This window comes from Strigops habroptila, chromosome 8, assembly GCF_004027225.2.
Source record: "Strigops habroptila isolate Jane chromosome 8, bStrHab1.2.pri, whole genome shotgun sequence".
Classification (NCBI taxonomy): domain Eukaryota; kingdom Metazoa; phylum Chordata; class Aves; order Psittaciformes; family Psittacidae; genus Strigops; species Strigops habroptila.
The window spans coordinates 38,757,296-38,778,621 of record NC_044284.2 but is presented as its reverse complement, the minus strand read 5'-3'; the positions used below and the strand labels follow the sequence as shown (position 1 = coordinate 38,778,621).

The window sequence follows — 21,326 nt, the reverse complement described above, 5'->3', positions numbered from 1 at the left end:
CTTCACTTTCTGTGCCCCTTCTTGTGCATATCTGCAAACACCAAGGACTAGTTGCTCTCACTTGGAAAAGGGGCATAATACTGTCTGCTACTTGGGAGGAACAGTAAAAGTAATAAAATTTCCCACAACAGGCTTCATTTAAACTCTTTTTAGCCTACTTTAGTGTAATTGGAGCACTCTCTTTTGCTCCAGTTAACTGACTTTATGACTGATTCTATCCCACTTAAATATTAACGCTGAAATGAGCAGTGTGTTGTCTGCAAACGAAGTCTTCCACCAGTGTCTCTGCTTTAAAAAAATAAAATACTTAGTTGTTCCGAACTAGGGAACACCAACTTTTCTTTCTTCTTGCATTTATCTTTCCAATTTGATCCCAAGTTATCTTTGGAAAAGAACTATAAGCACTACATTTTTGAAGGAAACTTTGCTGCTGTATCACTGCTGAAGTGCAATCTATGATCCCTTTAGCAATCTCCTCTTTTTTTTTATTTTTATTATGTATATTAGGAGAGAATGAAAATAACTCACTACCACCCCAGTCCTGAGTTAAAGATGGTCTAAGAGGCAGCAACTTGATTGTGGCCTGGTAGGAGCTTAGGCAGTTTTGCATAATCAGAGGCCTATCAGTCATGTTACTCTTGATTTGCATTCAATGTGTGAGAAAAAATACTTATTGTGAAGCTTCAGAGATGGATAAATAATAACCCCTCATATTCTGCTCTTAGGTTTAAGACCAAACCTGTGAAAAACTGGAATGACTGGTTCAAGTGTGATAGTTTTTCCAAACTGAATATATGGACGTATCTGAACAAAGTTTGGGGGAAACAAAAAAAGAAAGGACAAAGTCAAGCTTATTTGCCTGGAATGCTGCCATGTATTTAAGGAAACCAGAACTGACTACCAACAAACACACAGCATCTTTGCTCATTCACAGAAGAGATCTTTTTAACCACCAAGACTGTATTATTGACAAATTTATAGCAGAACTTCCAACCTGTGGTGCCTTGTCACTGTACCTTTTTGCAGTACCCAACCAAATGTAATCTCTAACCAAACAACTACCTGGAGTGACTACCACAATTCACTAAGGTTTGGTTATAAATGGAAGTTTCAGTAACAGTCATGTAACCATTGTATTCCATTCTCACCTGTGCTAGGTCCTTGCTTGTAGGCAGAACAATGAAAACAGAACTGAATGCCAAATTACATGTGCAATCTGGAGTTAGAAGTCCCGAGCCAGGACTTTCTGGCTTGCTTAAACTCAGATTGCATTTTATTCTGTCATATTTTACCATCTTAAAATGAGCCCCCTCTGAGTTGTAACCAGTGAGGTTTTAGGAATGATTAATTTTAGGAATATTCCATTTCACATTAACCTCATGTTCAAAAATGTTTAGAGACTTTTGGCCCCATCCACTCTGTGCTAGCAGTAAGGCTTCAACAAACACTCAGTAGCAGCCACAATGCCTCAGTGTGAATGTGGATGTGAGCATAAAAGCAAGTAACCGTCTCTGAGACCTTTTCACAGTAACAGTATTTTCACAGTAACAGTACCTTGACCACACACGCTGTGATCAGGGGTAGATTCTGCTACATAATTCTAACACATCTGTCAACTTAAAAGAGCGGATAACTCAAATTTTCAAAATCCAGTTTGGTAAGAAGTGCTGGCTTACTTCAACAGGGTGTGATTTCAGGTCTGCAATATCCTCATCTATGAACAAAATTATTTGCATTAATCAGCAGCTGCACAGTGAGTAGGGTAGTCATTTGTGAACATGGCAGCAGTGACTCCAGATTTATTGTCTTCCACAAACTCAACATCTTCTGCCTTGACATCTGCCGCAGCTTGAACCTGTTCTGCCAGGACACCTTCGGCCAGATGGACAGGGCCTTCTGCCTGTCCCGCTGTGTACGTGGGAGTGCTGTACTTCATAAGGATAGTCTTAAATTGTGCCAAGGGTGCGTTCGTGCGAACTCCCATAGGATCAAAATGGGTTCTACTTACTCGGTATCCAGCTTCAGAGAGATAGTTTAAGAACTTATTTAACCTGAAAGAAAGAAAGAAACAAACAAAAAGTAAAAAAGAAACAAAACTGGCAATTTAAAAAGGAGTTGATGCTTGTAAGGGTGATTAAATACAAGTTACCTATCAGTTGTTATACTAATATGAGACCAGAAGTTAAACAAAACCCTTACTTGGGCATGTTCATTCCTTTAATACTGTGTCTGTGGATATTGTAGTAAAATGCAGGGTGCTCAGCACTGTTCTCAGATTTTTGTCGCTTGGCTGCACTTCGAATCACTTCATCACTTCTTCTTTTTCCTGGACCACAAAAAGTAATAGTGTAACCAGTGAATATTCAGCGCGACCACAAAAAAATGCCAGTGAAGCCGAAGACTGTACATAGAAAAAAAAAAAGCCACATAGCAACTACACCTCTGTCAAGTAAGCCAGCATTCTGCAGAGTTGAAATCCAGCCTGAATTTAATTAACATGCCATTTTCAGTAATAACAAGTGAGTCAAGTAGGCTTCGTGGAAGTATTTAGCATTCTGCATTTATCAGTAAATATGATTCTGCATGAATATAAAGTAAAACCAGTATTCAGTGGGGAAAAAACCCCATACTCCTGAGTAGCAGTACTGTTAAATATAAAAATAAAAAAATCAATAAGTGAGCACTGGGTTGGCTTAGCCATCACTTAAACTATAGTTTCATTTGAAACTGCTACAGCTAAACCAAAATGATCTACTTACTTACCTTGTAGCAAGTAGGATTCTGCAGCAGTATTCGGTGTTTTAATATATACGCCACACTCTTCTAGAATACAATTAGAAGTCAAAATTAATTCTACTGTAAGACAGTAAAACGGCAAAATGCCTTGGTTAAACATAAAGAAAACATACCACATTCTAGCCTAAAGAAGGAAGCGTAGTAAGAAGCATACACATAGGCAACTTTTACATACTAACTCTTAGTAACTTGAATTTAGAGGGGATATTCAAAATGTGATTTCCTTTTATGAGTAGAACAGCATTCCCATACAGAAAGACATTTCTTTTGGCACACTGATTTGCAATCCCTGCAGAGAATGCCAAGCATGCCAGCTGGAGTCTTCTCATCCCAACAGCACATGCCCTCAGGTCAGGACCAGGATACACAGAAGAACTAGCAGACACAGTATTTCCATCTCCTTCATGAAACACACTGGATCTCACGGCAATCAACCTGCCTGCATGATGTTTATTTGGTTCAGGATCTGTCACACTGATTACAGATGTCCAAATCCAGTGCTCTGCCAAAGACCACCTAAGAAGAGCTGACAAGGCCCACACTGCATTCAATTTTATGGATCCAATGCTGTTAGTAGTAAGTTATCAAAAGAGCAACATCTTTCTAAACCACCGCAAAGCCAGTTCTTTTCGTGAACAGTCTGCCATTTTTCTTACCTTGTTTGTTCTCATCATAAGGACTATGGGTAGAAAAATGTTTTGAAGTTGTGCACTCTGCTTCACAAACTAATGTCTTCAGAAGTGGCTGAGCTTCATCCAAACCATACTGGACAGCCTCAAACAGCATCCTCCTGAGGAATCCAGTGTTAAAGAGGGGTCCTGACCTAGGAAATGCAAGACCGGTGAAAAGTTGAGACTTCTTAATGAAAGTGGAAAAGTTGCTCTAAAAACCTCTTGCCCAGATTGATCAGCAGTTATGTTATCAGACTGACTGTGTTAACAATACTGAACTGCTTTGTTTGTCATGACTGCAGCATTCTCTTATTTAAAAAAAATCAGGATCTCAGGAATGGCAATTTTATTTCTGCCCTACTATGTTGAGAAAGTAACTCAACCCCCAAAAGAAAGGTACTATCAATTGTAAGCCATTTTTAATACTGCTTTGAAATGGTTGAAAGACTTAAAAGAGATTTATTCTTGTTTCTCAGAAGAGAAAATTCTAACTATTAATTACCAAGCAGTGTATTATTTACTACTGTCAGCACATGTGGAGAATTTATTTAGTAAATCCTTACAAGTACAGAGTAAAAAAAGAGCTGCTTAACATTTGGCAACTAGAGGAACAGAGGCAGGTTCTCCTGTGCGGGAGGTATTACATCAGTTGTACTGAATCTGAAACTTACAGCAAGGTTGTTATTGTTTATTAACCGGTTTCAACTCTATTAACAAAAGCAAGAACTGAATACCCTACTAAATTCAGATCAATTAAATGTTTCCTGAATTCCTCCCAGTTGTACCTCCTTACCCAGCAGACTTGCATTTTTATTATATGACTGAACAGCTGACCTCCAGAGGTCCTTCCAACCTCCAATTCTGTATCGTGTTCTGAACTTACCAGAGAGGACCAAGAGCTACTGCCGTCTTCCCGGGCATACTGCCATGACAATCACAAGGCAGCTGCTGGTAAGGGTTTTCTACAACAGAAAACCAGGAAAATAGTCAGCAATGCCTGCGTTACTAGAGAGATGACATAGATATGAAGTAGCAGCTTCCTTCAGTGGAGGTGTTTGGAAGGGCGAGACACAGCAGAAGTGTGACACATTCTCACTTCTGCCAAGCAGTGCTTATGAGAATGTAGTGATTGATGATTTGATACGTAATCGTTAAAACATAGAGGAAAAAAGTCATATAACTTCCTCTGATTCTTGGCAGACTTTGAGTAACAAGGAGATCATGAGCCTTCCTCCACCTCACAGAAGGAGCTGTCCAAATTAACAGTAAATATCGACAGAAAAAAATTAACAGCCAATTACATCTACAAAATGGAGCCCACCTACAAGTTTTCTAAGCCAAAGTCAGTTTGCTCGCAATTAAGTCTTTAAGTAAACAATTCACTTGCTAATTAAGATCTCTATCACAACACTGTACTTATTGGTTACTCATTCCCATCCTTAGTATCTAATTGATTTAATAACAATTATTAGTAACAAGCTCATTGCATGCTCATGCACCTTATTTCATGTGGGGCAGTCAGACACCACAGTTAGTAGTTAAGATATCCAAGAAACCAAAGCTTTGAAACAAGTTTTTTCCTTTTATATTCATTCAAACTACCATCTGGCTGGTAGCAGCTACCTCCTAGCTTAATTTTCGTCTCCTGCCTCTGCTAACTTGTGTATAGGGCCCATGAACAGTCAACTTTTAACCTAGAGGCTGCCTTCATCTACCACTAAGTGTTATATGAATTACAGGAATGGTGCACACCTTTCCTACCACACCTGCCAAGATACTTCCATCATGCATGTACAGACACAGGGGGAAGAGATACTGTTTAATCCACTACGTATTATGGTAACTGAAATGAACAGCAGAAAAGCAATCTGACACTGAAATCTATCAAGCTGCCACTGTATGTAGGAACCAAATGGCAGCAAAGACTGCCACTTTTCATGCCCTTTCCTGAGAAGACAGATCCATGGATGTATCAGGCATCCTGGCAGCTTCAGCAGCTACAGCTAGTTAGGAGTGTGTCCTGTCTAGAAACAAATCCAGTATATTTACAGCAAAATCGATGCAGACAACTAATCTAACCCAGTACCATAAAGCGTGATACCTTCTCCACATCATACAATGAGGTAGAGGTACCTTCTTTGCCTCATATAATACACTCACTGTTACAATAAAGGGCATAATTACTTTACTAAAGGGATGTAAATATAAACAAGACCTAAAGCATGAAACATATACAGGAATCAGGCCTTCTAGAAAGTGCAAAAGCAAAGCCATTTACCTTCTACCATGTTACCCTCTTTCTGAAAAATTCTCTCTTCGCACCACTGGCAATGGATGAGGTATCTTATTTTCTTGGCTGAATCATCTGCAGGGGATGGTCCCCTTAAAACTCTGACCACTACTAGAACAAAATGTTCTAGAGCTACTGAAAGTAAAACTTCAATGCCTTTGTTACAGCGAGCTGCAGCTCTATAAAGAAAAAAAAAACCACAAAACCAAATTATATTGAATTTAGCAGACTAACATTGCCACGGACACCTGAACCTGCTGCAAGATTCTTGAGGTCATCCACTTTCTAGAAGGAGATACTAAAGAGCTGAGAAAGTGATCAGGAGAAAGCGTGTTTCTTAAGTGCCTAGTTTTGTCTCATTGCTGGAAAGCTAAGCACATCTTGCTTTACATCTTTTTATCATGTCTAGAAATACTCATCTGCCACCTGCATCATCTTTCTTTCCAAATACCTATCTATTGCCAGAATATTGTAGCAAAAATACGCTGTTTCAAAAATGAAAATCCAAGAACATGCAAATGTAGAGGGACACACATGATGGTAAATCATTGTATGTTAATTGAATAAAGACTGGGGGAAGGCAAGCCAACAGTTCCTGAGTAGGTAGGTAAGCATTGAGAAAAAAGAAGAACTCTTTAGGAAGTTGAAGCACGTAACCCAGAACACAATTAAAACTTTGCTTGAGCAGCATGTCTGTAATCTAAGAATATTCTGCAGGGAACAACCTCATGTACACAAATCTAAACCTACTCAGGACAGTATTTGCACTCTGGCATTCTGAAGACCTCTGTATGCTTAATTTCCTCCCCATCTTGTCCCATCAGTTGTCCCATCCTCTTGCCTGTATTTTTTTCCTTTCCCCCAATTAAGAACCAGGGTTTATGTCTTCCTTTAGTTAACAGACTGAATTTACTGAGAATATCTATATGCAAATGACTGATTTCACAAGTTATTAATTACATCTATCTTTTTAACCTCAAGCATGAGGATCTGAAGTGAACATCAGTTTCCACTGAAACAAGTCTAGCTCTAATGCTTAGCTAGAAGCCATTCAAGCAACTTCATTAATATTTACAAAGTCCTCTGCAGCACTAAAATGACAACATTGACAGAGGAATAAATGAGTTTGCAGAAAGGCAAATCTGGGTATTACTTTTTTATTACCGCCACCAAAAAACCTCCCCACCATCCCAACCCCCTACCCTACTTATGCATTTATACCTTTCCCAGTCCTTTAGTTTAAAATTTAGATTATCCCATACCAGCACATAAAGAATATGAAATACTAATTTCAGAACAAGAATTAGGGAGTTCTGAAAACTGAACATGTACAACCTACAGCAGCAGTCTTAGGTCTTTTATGGCTAATAATTTTCTAATAACTTTTTTACCATAATTTGAGCTGATTTAGCAGTACCTTGTCACAGCAGCAATTACGATTCTGGCTGCCAGCTCCTTGTAGTACTCTGTTCTGACAATATTACATCCGTAATGACGCAGGGCAACATGTTGAGCCTTTGCATACAGAGAACTGATGTCTGTGGATGTCAATGATACAATTCCAAGATTTCTGACATTTCTAAAGGCAGAATCTAGATAATTCACAGAAGTTCCAAAGGGGTCCAAATGGCTGAAAAGAAAGTGCCACTGAGTATCTATAAATGCTCAAGAGCTTAGCTTTAAACTGAGGAAAACACTTTTTATAAACTTCACCCATGGTCATATTTAAAACAAAGTAAGAAACTAAAACTTTCAGCACACCTTTCATGAATTACTCTCAAATACTGAAGTGTCAAATCGTAGGACCCAGGGAAACCCTGTGCTGAAAAATACACATCACCACAAAGCGAGCAAGTACTTCTTGTTGCATCCTGACCCACTGACTAATTCAAGTTACAAGAATATTGCCCTGATGCTTACCTTCATCCTTAAAGGGAAGCTTCTAAAAACAAAAATAAACTGGAATGCATGCATTAGAAGGTATGCACTAAATAATTAGGGTATTTTTCATTCTGAATACCTGCTGCTTAGATCTGGATGTTAATCAATACAAAAAACCACCCAATCATTCATTTTGATGTCTGTATACGTTTTAAATGTATGTATCTATAAAACCAACTTGGAAGAATTAGCCTACTTTAACTGAAAATGAATATGCTGCAAAATGGATGAAAACAAGAGATGCAACGAAGTCCTACACAACAGCACACAAAGTCATGAACTTTAAACTAATTAAAAGTTTTAAGGAAAAAAATAAGACTAATTTGACACTTCTCTTTATCAAACATAATGAAATTCTATATAAAAAAAAGTTTGGCTTAAAATTTTCACGTACGTTTACAGTCCATTCTGGATGTCGGAAGTGCTTAGTACTTTTTCCAGTGATTTCAAAAACATTTAAGATTAAAGTTCTATTCCTACACCATTTCTGGGACAACAGAATTACATTTAAAATACCAAGTGACTGTTGGTTGTTCCAACAGTCCAACTTTCCCAAATTATCATATACTGGGAGATGGGGTAGGGCGTGTCATTATCAGACCAGACAATTATTAACAGAAACATTCAACACTTACATAAAATCAAATGATCTCAAATGCATTATAACATTGGCATCCATTTTTGTCACCTCAATGGTGTCAGCATTTCCTTCTTCATCTCCCACAGCTTCATCATGGTCTTCTTCTTTAATGTTTAGTTTCACTTTCATTTTGTTTAAGTGGCAGTTTTCCTGAATCATTGTCACAGAATTTTCATTACGATCATTAATTGTAACTTTCACCGAACTTCCGAGGTGCTTTGCCCATTGCAATCCCATTATACCTAAGGAAAGACAGAACTGGAACTCCATGACGGAATAAGGATTTCTGGATTGCTGAACTCATCAAAAAAAAAAATTCGTCCTCTTAAATACTTATAATACAGAAGTGTGTGCGATGTGAATCTCAGCATATTCCTGCAAAAAAGTGTTGGCGACCTTCTGCCTCAGCACAGTGACAATGGGGTACGTAAAGGGACAATCTGTCTGTCACATTCTTATATGATAATCAATAGACCAGAAGACCTGTGATTTTTGTGCCAAGCTGGACCCACAATCTGCAGGAAAGCCCCTTGGCTTGTTTAACACTCCAGAGCAGCAGACAAGACTCCTGTGACAGACCACCATAAAACACGAATACAAGAATAAGTGCTGGGAAGATTTTCAGGCTGCCTCCAAGTGTTTACCGCTGACTTTTGTAGTAAAGCCTGTGATTACATTGTAGAGTGCGGGACAGGATGTACTGTGAGGTCTGGCCTAGCTCAGAATGGCGATAAATTCATTATCAAGAATTTTTATACAAAATGCTAAGCAGTTTCTGCTGTTCTCAACTACGACCTTAAGTTTACAGTAGGTGGCTGGTAATAAGGCAGCGATCCAGATCTCTTCAGATTTTAGTTCCAGATGGTTAACAGGCACTGATATAACTACTTTATATTTATAGTTCATGTTCAGAATTTCTGTAATCAATTAAGAGATAATTCCAATATAGAAGCTTGGATTCATCACCATTTTTAAACCACAGGTTGATTTTACAGCCAAATTCCACAGCCATGGAGTCAGAAGATAGGTGTGACCTTGGGCGCAAGTTTAGGAAGATGCCACTTCATGGCCATTAAGACGATGATTTTAAGGAGACCAATAAACTTTGATTTAATGTTATGTACAGTCTTTTAAAAAGGCCTAATACCAGGCTCTTGACAGCTGGGTTTTTTGGTATGGAAGCTGATGACTGCCTAAGGAAGAAAATTATTATTTACCTCAGAGTGTTTTTAAATACTTTTAAACCTCAGTTACTACTGATTTCTGCAGCTTCGTACTACTGGATATTAGCCAAAAGATTAAAGAAATTAACTTTACCAGTGGCACCAAAAGCATCCAAACACTCTATAGGGTTACGTTCCTCAGCCAGAACGGCCAGTGCGCAGAATATCAATTGCCTTGAAAAGAAAAAAGAATGGTCATAGTAAGTTGAGAAGTATTTTTCCTTATTTATTTCCCTCCAATATAAAACTAGAACATTTAACCTAAACTCTACCTTTTACACAGAAGAATTGTAAATCGAAAACCTCAACTACCCTTAACAAATTCAATTCTACAGCAGATATTCACATGGTAAGATCCTGAATCAACTTACTAGTTACTCTTAACACTGGAAAAAGTGGCTAGCATTCAAAAGCAAATATTGTTTTTCCTACTTTCCTAGCACAATCTGATACTACCCTATTAAAGCTCTGTGTTTAAAAATATGTCCTGTAGAGCAATGAAATTCCACTGTGTTGAGGAACAGGCCTGGTTCTTTTAGACACGGCCATACCATGAGTTGCAATGGCTCTCATGAGAGGCGTGTCTTAGCTTTCAGACGAATCTGAGCTAAACCTGGAAGCTCACATATAAACAGCACTGAGAACGTGAGGGGTTGGCCTGGGCTGAAGTGCAGTCCCAGGCCCTGGGCTGAAGTGCAGTCCCACAATTCTCACAGCCTTCCTCTGTGGTACAGACACCATTTATGACTCTCCTCAAAAAAAGACAATGTTTCTTTCTTCAGCTTTTTTAATGCAAATAATGAGAAGACACTTGGGAGAATTTGAATCCCAAGAGAAAAAGGCCTAGAATATGAAAAATGTAAATTATAGGTATGCTGCTCTTCAGTTAGAGGAAAGAGAACAGTGACTATCCATAGTACCTTGTGGAGACGAACAGAAAAACACTGCTAAGGGTACACAATGAAATTAGTTTTCAAGTGCGCTCCTTTCAAATCCTGTCACTCTCCATAAACTACTCATTGCAGAAGAATACTTCAATTGCTTCAGAAATTATAATATTTCCCATATAGTGTTCTTGGGTTTAAGTATTATTTGTCAAGAGGAGTTTTCTGACAGAAAACTATTTCTCCTGCCCTCTGAACAAAAGTTTTGCAGGGTTTGCTTTTCAAAATGCACGAGTATTTTTCACTACAAACTCGGCACCCCTCTGGTACATCCTCCCATTCTCTGATCTCTTACCTGTTGAGTTTCATTTTAGGATTAAAATAAGAATCTGTTTTATGAGGTGTGGAGTAGTTGGGAAGAACCTGCACATCTGTGGCTGACTCTTTCAGCACTTCTAGAGAAGACTTGGGAGCAGGAACTGGAAGAAAGTAATCATGAGGGAAGGAAAGAATTAGTGAGAATTGACATTAACACATTTGATAAATTAAATTAGGAATTTGCTCCCATATAGCAAGAAATATGGGTTATGCTGTAATCCAGCAAGCACATAGATCAGTTAACAAGTATGTGGGGGAAAAAAAGCAAGCAACAATTTAGCCTCTAGTCCTAAGAGCAGCAGATATGGATCAAACTCTACCACAATTTTCTTCCCATAAAACATCAGCTTTGTTTCTCAGTCAGACTCCTCTGTATCCACTCAAATTTAAGAAAGCAATCCCCTGAACCTGAGGCTTAGCACATTTGTTTTGCACGTTCAAACATGAAACATTGCCAATTAGTTAAAACCCTATTAACACAATCCTGAATATAGATCAATGAACTGCAAAAAATCTCTCAAAATACCTTGATCTAATCTCTGTAAATTACCAAACAGCTTCATGAAATGTGTATAGACAGCACAAGCATAGGGACAATTTCAGCACTTAAGCTTTGTATAAAATAGTCTATGGCAAAACTGATTTGACAGCTGTAAACACATGCTGTCATTCCTCTGAGCAATTTGTCCCCAGTCTAATGGTAAGCAAAATTTACCCAGGATAAACTTGTCAGCTACCAACTAGATACCTTCCAGCGCTCAGCCTGCCTCTCACTCAGTGCTTTCAAACATAGATTGCCTATCTATGACCTGCTCTACCACATGCTCCACGTTGATAGTCTGCAGGCAGTGCTGAAGCGAGTACAAAGCATGAAATATCTGACCTCTGAGTTTCTCCCCTCCCTGCGAGGAAAAGTAGCCACATGCATTTTGTTAAGAAATCACAAATGGGCCATTCTTTACAAAGAGCTCTGAAGGAAACCATACATGAGTAATATTTCACAACATAAAATCTAAACAGGTTTTACTTAAAGGTATGGAATATGGTATGGATGGCACTACTATTGCTTCTCAGACGTGCGAACTGATGTCCAGACACTAAACTACTACTCCTAAATGTGTATTGGTAACAGAAAGAAGTGTGAACCTCATGGCTCCCAGGATCATCTTTACTATAGTGTATCAAGATAAAATCCATATGCCTACAGAGAGACAAAAAAGAAATCAGACTAATTCTCAACATGTTCTACATATAAAAGGATTGAATGTTTTACGTAAGAAAGAATCTACCTGTAATAAACCTTGATTCAGTTTCTCCTTTATTCACATGACGATTGATATGACCTATCATGTCAGTTCTTCGTGTGATAGTTGCTGAACAGATGATACAATGGTAATGGGCTCCCATCTTTGAAAATGTCTGTAAAATACGTGTATTTTCAGAATATATAAACATGGTTAAAGCAGAGCTATACCTGAACACAGGCATATGAAGTCATCTTTCTGTTACCTCCAGCACATACAAAATATTTTGAATTTACAGCTACAGAGACTGTAAATAATCATACCTGCAGAGCCAGCACAACACAGCACAGCTATCCTGTCACAGCACCACATCCAACTGAACTCTGCCAATACACCATACACCCAGCACACAGGGAAGAAACTGAGAAGCATCCATTGCCTGGCCTAATGAACCTTTCATCTCTTCCACAGAAAGCTGCTGTTTACTCCAAACACTGTGACTGTTTTACATGATCTAGGCAGCTACACACCAAAATAAGAGATCCAACTACATTCAACTACCCAAGGATTATATCAAATACTTGTATTCTGGACTGATAAAGTTTTGGTATCCCACACCAGACAGCGAGACATATTTTGCAACTAAGCAGATCGCAGAAGTTCCCTTACCCATTTCCCCCACTCTGTAGGGTAACAAGCATATCTGTGATTCAGCGTTTTTTACCTGGTCTCCAACAAGGTTTGGTTTCACTGGATGACAAGGTAAGTGACAGATGCACATTCTGTACCCTGGAAAACAAGTTCTTGTCACATCACAGTACAGTAAGGAAACACAATGTAATATGTCCTATACTGCATGGTCTCATTTTAGATTCCCAAATACTGCCATGAGACGGCAATAAGAGAACATTGTCAATTATTTGGTACATTTGCCTTTTGCACAGGGAAGTTTATCAGCTAATTATACATTTCAAAATTTAAAATGCACAAAAATTACATAGGAGCTATTAATTTTAGTAAGTTAGCATCCTACAAAGCTACATTGAGTCTTCAGGCTATACGGTATATAACTTTCAAAACTACTTATGAGCATTTTACAAAAATATTGTAACCTGGCTGAAAGACTTGTGTGAAGACTCCTGTAAAACATATGTTCCACAGTTAAAAAAACACACCAAAGAACACCCAGCACAACAACAAAGACCTGCATGCAAAACCAGAACTCCAGTCCCATCACTTTTAGTTTAACTTTAATCTTGTCCATCTTCCAATTAGTCATTTTATTCCCTGCAAACCCATACACCTAGTTCTTTAAAAAACACATACTCCTCACTTTCTTCTCCTTCTTAAAGTTCTTGTAGGGATTTTAATGCAACCTACAAGCAGACCTGTTAAAAAAATAGGTAAGACCGCTAAACACTAACACCAAATGAATACTTTTATTAAGTACTTACCTGAAATTATTAAATCTTTATAATGAGCCAAAAATGACCATGTGTGCATTGTCCAATCATTAATAACATAACCAAAACTTTTATTAAGGTAATTCTCATTACACATGTATTTTAAAGGTTATAGTAATTTTCATGACATGCCAAGCAATTGTTTTGTTTGCATGTAGAATACAGAGTTCTTTTACATTTACATTTTGCATCCCACGTCAAAGTTCATTGTGTCAAAATATGGTTCTGATTCCAAGCTGGTTAACAAGATGGAAGTCAAAAGGAATTTAGAAAGACGAAACACAGAACAATGTCCTGCATGTCCACAATTTCTTCTAGCATTTACTGTTTAAATATTATTTCCATTACCTTCAAATTGAACAGAAACTTTCCAGTGTAAATTCTGAAGGTGACGATGAAGTTTATGACTGTAGCAAGCTCTGAATTTCTCCTCAGGACACAATGGACAAGGCTTCTTTTCATCTGAAAATACAAATAAACAAGTAGTATGAGAAACATACGAAATGCTGTTACCACTCATGTTAATAGAAATGCATGCTGAGAGGAAAAAGAATGAAGATACTATCAATGGAAGTTAAAAGATTAATTCCCCAGGGTATATTCAATTTCGGGTACATACAAACTTCAAATTTATGCATTGCCTCTTTCTACTCAATTGAATATAGACAAGAACCACTATTACTTCGAAGATCATCAACACCTACAATCTTTAGCTTTTATTTTCTCCAGCAACATGAGCCTAATGCAATACCTGTAGATTACTGCAGAATAACAGGATTTTATAGACGAAGTCTAGACACTTGCAGTGTTTCAAAAAAAACCCCAACCCAACTGAAGAGGTTAAAACAAGAATGTGTCTTTCCTTCTCCTGAATCTTTTAGACACCAAAAGCAGCTGCTATCTTTTCAAGCTGCAAAAAAGAGAACGTACTCCATGTTAAAGTATTTTTTCTTCTTTGTAATCGTGTGTAAGGGACAAAAAAGCAAAGACAAGATTATCTGATATCGAAGGTGTTAAAAGTACTAACCTAAGTAAAAACTAGCTATTGGGAGACCAATGCTGTAGAGCTGTACACAGGGATTACGTATCAGAACACGTATACATCTGCTGCTGAGGCTTAAGACTGCTGAATGTCAACCAACCTCTTGCTGAACCTAGCAGAAAAGCTTCTAAGTGTTAGAACAGCACTGAAACACGCCACGCCAAATGGGCATCTATAACAACAATTACTTGTCTTAGACTTGCAAAACAGTAAAATTCCTTTATGACTTTTTAATGAGTGGATTACTACACTCATGCAGAGTCCCATGCCACTGATGCCAACAAAGGCAGCCTGAAGCTCATCAAATAAATCACCAGTGTTCTCTAACATTGCTCAGCCTCTTTTATTGACTTATGATTTACTGAGTATCAAATACACAAGGCAATGGTAATAAATACAAGTCAGTCCACTAACACACATGGCAGAAGAATGCTACGTTCGTGGCAGAAGGAAAAAAAATACTATTGAGAATAGACAAGGGAATAACACGTTTCTTCCCACTACTGCGGATTTACATATAACTCAGCTCAGGAACAGATACAAGTACCAGACTTGTGAGATACCTATAATCTATCTCCTCATTACATATGGAACTAATTCTCTATAGAAGTTCTGGTGTATTTGTTAGTAAAATTAAACAGACGTGGAAGTAGGATATTACTTCCATCAATGGCCACAGTAAAGATGATTCAGGCACAAAAGCTGTATGATACAGAGCCCATGTGGACACTAATGTTTTTCGTGATCTATGAATAAAAACTAGTTTCACTTGCAAGGGCTGCCACTACCAGCACTTAATATATAGACGTAATCAGAGGAAAACTAAAAGTTGTAATAAAAACACTTTGCAGTCTTAAAGCAATCCTCCGATATAGATTTGGCTCAGAAATTAATACAAAGTGGGGAAAAAAAACCCCAACAAAAGTAAACCAAAAACCCCCAATCATTCAAACAGAATACATATTTATTTAAACTCATATTTAAACACTGCAAAGACAAGAATTAGCTTCCCTGTTATTCTGGTACTGGAAGTAAAATAAAAATCAGACTAAGCTGCTGATGTATAGCTAGAATTAACATTGTGCTGATCCATGCACACTGCTAACACTAGGAATGTTACAGCGCAGAGGAAAAAGATGGAAAGGTATCACCAAAGCATTAAATTTACTGAAAGAATACAGTATTTGATAAGCAAGGGAACAAATCATAAAGCTATTTTGTATGAAACCCTTCATCTTCAAGCATTAGAAATATATGTAGTATGTTAAAAATAAAAACTAAGAAAAAATGTAAATACCTGTAACATGAAGTTCTGGGATACTGACATGGTAAACTCACCTTCTTTCACATCAGCTAGTTTCTCTAGATCAGCAAGATGTCTTTGAATTGAAATGTGTTTCTCTAAAAAGCAGAGATATTTAGAAGTTAAACACTGTTAGTTAAAAAGTTATTTAGTTTATTGCTATTTTTCTATGCATCATTTAAAATCTAACACTATTAGAGAATGCCTGCAGTATCAACTGGAATATTTGTGTCCTTTAACTTCCATGGTAGAAAAAATGACTGCAAAATTAGCCCCCAGAATGGTTCTTTAACAAGAGTCATATATTTCTACACTCTTTTTAATGCTGACACACATCAAATTTCTCTAATTGTAAAGACCTTCGTTTTGCTTGCTTCAAAGAAAAAGCAAGCTGAAAAAATGAAGTCACATTCCATTTATTTCAGATTTTAATGCTCGGCATTGTTAGTGAATGCAAATCATGCACAAAGCACTATAAAAACATCCTATGAACTGTCTGGCAAAACTGAAATAACAGCTAGAAGTGGACCAATTGTAAATAACAATTATTCACTGCATAGCCAGGATACACTCAATTCTACCACTTTTTTTTTTTAATTTCCTTAGGCGTGTTCAACCTTCACATTTACCTCTCGATTTTTAACTTATTAATCAAGGGAAACAGTGAAGAATTTGCTAAAACCAAGAGAATTGGCTTATCCAACAAATCAGCTTTATTGGCTTCAGCACACAGGATATCAGAGTTTACAGTAATACTGATTCTCTAGAGATTTTAAACCTTTTACAATGTTTTTACAAGATTAGTTTTCAGGTTAAGTGAAACGAAGATAGCAGTTGATTAATGTGCTTAAGATACAGAGGTGAAATTTAAAGCCAGGGTTAAAAGCAATTCCTAGCTTTTCATTTCTGCGTTTAGGTTCCAATGACTTTTCCCTGACTTCTATGGTGCTTTTAGCATCAGAGCCTAATATAAATCATACCTCATCTAACCCTGATTTCTCTTCTGTCACTATGTATGCGCCAATTTCAGTGATGTCTAGAAACGTTAGTAAGGGGAAAATGGCATCTCATTTCAAAGATTTTTCCAACACCTTAAGAAAATAATTCATTTATATGTGTGGGAAAAAGCATCCATACCTACTGGATGTATGGAAAATGAGATTTCACATTCCCTTAACCTTTCTTCCCCACTAATTCTACCTTTCTCCCCATTTCCTCAAGCACACAACACAAATATTAAGAGTTTATTAGCAAACCTCTTGGATAATCAGATGATACATCCAAAATGTTGCTGTCGGATTCCCTTGTGGATTCTTCCTCCATTCCTTTTTCATCAGTTTCCAGTCCTGACTTGGTAACTTTCACATCCACGTCGTTGCTTTTCACATTTCCAGAGACAACCAGGCCATCTTAAAAAAAATCAAACAGACAAAAAAACCAGTGAGAGTGTTGCTGACAGAACTGAATTACACTAATATATTTGTTTCCAACAATTTGGTGCTTCCAACAGGCAAAAACGACTACAAGTGTGAAGGAGAACAGGAACACATGAACAGTATGTTGGAGAATAATACAAGATTAATTATTGCTTGTTCTGTGAAATAATGTCATCCTGGACAGGCAAAACCATTCACCCATCTGTATCATCAGATATTTGAAGTTAACAAAGTAATATTTACATGTTATTTTCTGGCAAAATGCAGTGCTAGGAGGACAAAGCAGGCAAGCAGGAGGTCCAAATACTCATAACAATATACTAGTGGCTAAGAAAATTTGAAAACAGAAGTTTAGAACCGTTTGTAACTAGTTGAACAATGTGAAAGGAGAGGAGTAAAGAAGGAATTTGCTGCCATCAGGTGCCATGATGAGCGTTAAGTGCTGGTGCCATTATCATCTGCAAACGAATGACTTCTCTAGGGTTGCAGAGATGTGCCTACTCAAGAATTTCAAGAGGACTTCAGAGGCTGAGTGATTGGACAATAAATTGAGAAAACAACTCATGCAGTGGACTTGGGGAAAAAGCCCAATATTGATTTCCCATGCCAATGCATGGACTCTAGGCTGAGGACCACCAGTCAGGACGACCACTTTGGGATTTTAAAATACAGTTTTGACAAAAGGAAGAGATATAAGATATAAAGGTGGGTTCCTCTCCTCACAGACAGGCGTTGGGAAGTACTAGGAAAGGATGCTGAAAGCCCCGTTCAACCGGCACTCTGAACGATATTGCCCTGATCCCCCAAAGCTTCAAAGGGACAGGTAAAACTAGGAAAGTTTCAAAAAAAGGATGACAAGAAATAACAAAGCTATGTCTCTGCTTCTTAGCTATTGAGAAGCAACAGAGCAGGCTACGACTTTTCAGCCTGGATAAAACAGATGTCTACAAGATCATGAGATGATGAGAAAGCAGAGAACGCAACCACTCACTGTCTATTCTGACACAACTGGGATGCACCCCATGGAGGCATCAGCTGGAAATCCGGAGCAGAAAAATGTTCTCTATGAGACCTACTGTTAATGCTGCGGACCTCCCTGCCACAAGCTGCTGTGGATGCTGCAAGCTTACCTGTGCCAAAGTGAGAATTTTGTGGATGAGAAATCCACTGTGAGACTTCACGAAAATATGAACTTCGGTTCAAGAAAATTGGGAGTAACAAAATGTTTTGTGTTTGAAGATATTTCTGGAGGATGCATTGTTGCTCTGTTCTGCTAGTCTTCCCTAGCCATCTACTCCTGGCCACTACTGAAGACATAATAAGGGCTGGAACGATCTTACAGCAGTTCTTAAAATTCCCATGGGGTTTCTCGATTGTTTAAGCATTGCAGTTAGATACAAATCTTGGCTTTTATATAAAAACAAACAAACAAACAACAACAAAACACAGAGTAAATTGAAGGAATACCTCAAGACAAGGGATGCTGCAAGAAACTGTTTTGAAAGACAAAAGCACGGAGTAAAATTATTTTATGTACCTTAAAATACATCAATACCAGCACTACTACTCAGAGAGCATTGCTGTATTTCTCATAGATCTATTTTAAAGTTGACAACTCACCTGAGACTTATATCTCCTGCCTACTTATCAATTTAAAAGTTGCATGATGCCTGGTTATAGTTTCTACACACTTCATTAATACAAAGACAGAAAGAAAATAAAGCAAAAGGATTGGCAATAAATCCGTAATAAGAACAATGATTGATTATGACTACATGTGCTCTGAGAAAATGTGGTAACGCTATTAATGCACAGCAAGAGTGTAGCAGTGACCCAAGCCCACCACAGTTGGATAGTCTGCATCTTCAGAGCAAGTGCCTAGGTTTAAATGGTTGAAAGAATATGCATATACATACATATAGTTTATATATACACCTACATAAAAAGAGGTAATCTTTCACATTAAATGAATAAGAAAATTGGGCTGCTACTGAAGCAAGATTGCAGGATTTTTAAAATGCCCACCAAGAACCACTGACTGTGCACAAACATAATAATGCTCCAAAAAGCCTAAATTATACCTTTTTTTTTTTTTTTAAATTGGAAGAGTCTGGTCACATCAACTCTTAAGACAGCGGGAGCAAACGCCTGGCATCGATGCCACATTTAGCGCGGCTGGAAAACTGGCACAACCAGTTTAAACACATTTGGCTGAAAATACTGAGGAGGAAAGGCACGGGGCACACGAGGAGCCGGCACGGCACATCTCGCATCCCCATCCCGCCTCCAAAAGGCCAGGACTGTAATGGGACCTCGTGGACCGCGCTTTGAAATAATAAAAGATCACGATCAACAAAATTCCACCGAATTGAGAAAAGGGCGACAGAAGCCCTGGTTTGCCGTTTCAAAGCTCCCCGAGCACCGAGGGAGGCACCGAGACCACCGCCGGGGCTCAGCACCGGGCCGGGCCGCCGCAAGGACCACGTGCGGCCGCGCCGCCTGCGCTGCACCGGCCCCATTCTGCACAAAGCCGGGGAAACCGAGCTCCGTTCACCCCGCAGCGCTTTCACGGTGCAGGTGGAGGGAGAATGGAGACGGCACGAAGACGGCTGCAGGCGCCCGGCCGTAAATTCAAACCCTTACGGGGCTCCCTCCTGCGCCGCCGCATGGCGCCCGCCCGCCCCCCTCAGCGCCTCCCGCCGCGGAGGGGCCGCGCAAACCCGGGAAGAGGGGCAGCGGCGCTCCCCGCAGAGCTGCGGACGGAAGGCCCGGCTCCCACCACCCCGCCTTGCCCGCCCGTCCGCTCTCGGCTCCCCCTCGGCCCTCACTGAGCGCTGCGGTCTCGCCGCCGCCTTCAGGATTCTCCTCATCCTCCTCGTCGTCGTCCTCCAGCCCTGGCTGCCTCCGCTCAGGCGACAGCCCCGCCAGCGAGGCCTCCGCAGCCTCCTCTGCTGCCATCTTCTCCGGAGACAGCCCGGTGGCGGGCGAAGGGAAACAAGCCGAGGCAGCGACTCGAGGAACCGCCGTACCCACACACCGCTTGCCCGGGAGGCGGGCGGCCCGGCACGTACAGCAGGAGAGGAGGCGGGTCCGCACCGCCTACATTTCCCAGAGCGACTTGCGGCTCCAGCTCCCGCGGAGCCTGGGCCTGGCCCAGCGCGCCCCGCGGCGGGGAGGGGCTAGGGGGGGCCGGGCCGCGGCCCTTGCCGCAGGTGATTGGCGCGGTGTGCTGCTCCTGCCAAGGAAGTCCCCGTCCGGGGAGCGGGACTGCGCTCGGGGTACCCCTGAGAGCCCTCGGCCAGGACAGCCCTCTTGAGGGCCGCCGGTCCGGTGGGGTGGGGGCGCAGGTTTCGACTTCAGCGGGAGGGTGCGTCCGAGCTGGCTCGTTGTGAGGCGGGGCCGCCCCTGTGCCCTTCTGCTGGGGGGGCGAAAGAGGGAGGGTATGGGGTGTGCGGGCAGCTGCCGGGGGTGGGCGAGCCGGCCGGCCGGCTGGCTGGCGCTCGGAACGGCACCGGGGGTCCTTTCTTCACGTGTGGGGTTGGGGACAGGAGGCACCATCTGCTTGGGTCGTGGCGGAGCAGCAGCTCTTCCGTCAGTCACTTCAACCCGCCCGTGTTGACGACTGCCTTAAAGAGCTCTCTGCTTAGTTAGTCTTCCTTGCTTTATGGCTCAGCTCCTTGTGTGGCTTATCTGTTTAGATAGTTGACCTGTACTCTGGAAATTCACCTTTAAAGCTTTGGGAGCTTCAGGTGGAGCTTTCTTACAGCCTTCTTAAACCTGTCCTGGTTCGCGGCAGGCTCGCAGGACTAGTTTATGTAGAATGTGGTGTAGCTGTTGTGAGATGTCACGATATTATCCCTGACCCAGGGGAAGGGTGGGGGGGCGCCTAAAGCAGGAGTTGTATAGTTGGAACTGCTTTAAAACTTGATGTTTGTATGACTAACTGTTAAAGGATGTTTGTTTCTATTGGTCTGGTATGTTCGCCGGCACAAAGTATGTATGTCTAGAGCAGGTG

General features: G+C 40.1%; 2 protein-coding genes across 9 annotated transcripts in view; one reads left to right on the top strand and one right to left on the bottom strand.

Moving 5' to 3' along the window:
* Window positions 1-851: 851 nt before the first annotated feature.
* On the bottom strand, window positions 852-20,426 carry TRMT1L (tRNA methyltransferase 1 like). Its single transcript, XM_030495845.1, has 16 exons — window positions 20,140-20,426; window positions 17,132-17,284; window positions 15,911-15,973; window positions 13,879-13,992; window positions 12,792-12,856; window positions 12,113-12,242; window positions 10,801-10,924; window positions 9,656-9,735; window positions 8,334-8,580; window positions 7,175-7,387; window positions 5,746-5,936; window positions 4,351-4,429; window positions 3,453-3,619; window positions 2,764-2,823; window positions 2,200-2,326; window positions 852-2,051 (listed from the first exon to the last, which is right to left on the bottom strand). Exons 1-16 carry the CDS (start codon window positions 20,267-20,269, stop codon window positions 1,736-1,738), a joined length of 2,259 nt encoding a protein of 752 aa, XP_030351705.1. The 5' UTR covers window positions 20,270-20,426; the 3' UTR covers window positions 852-1,735.
* The window catches only part of SWT1 (SWT1 RNA endoribonuclease homolog), a 35,609-nt gene continuing 34,709 nt past the window's right edge, over window positions 20,427-21,326 (top strand). For 5 of the 8 annotated variants that reach the window (XM_030495844.1, XM_030495835.1, XM_030495842.2 and 2 more), the window contains exon 1: window positions 20,536-20,957. The gene's annotated coding sequence lies outside the window, so the exon portion shown is untranslated. Of the gene's footprint in view, window positions 20,958-21,326 lie in introns of all 8 variants that reach the window. The other 3 variants (XM_030495837.2, XM_030495836.2, XM_030495838.2) reach the window with 3 other exon arrangements.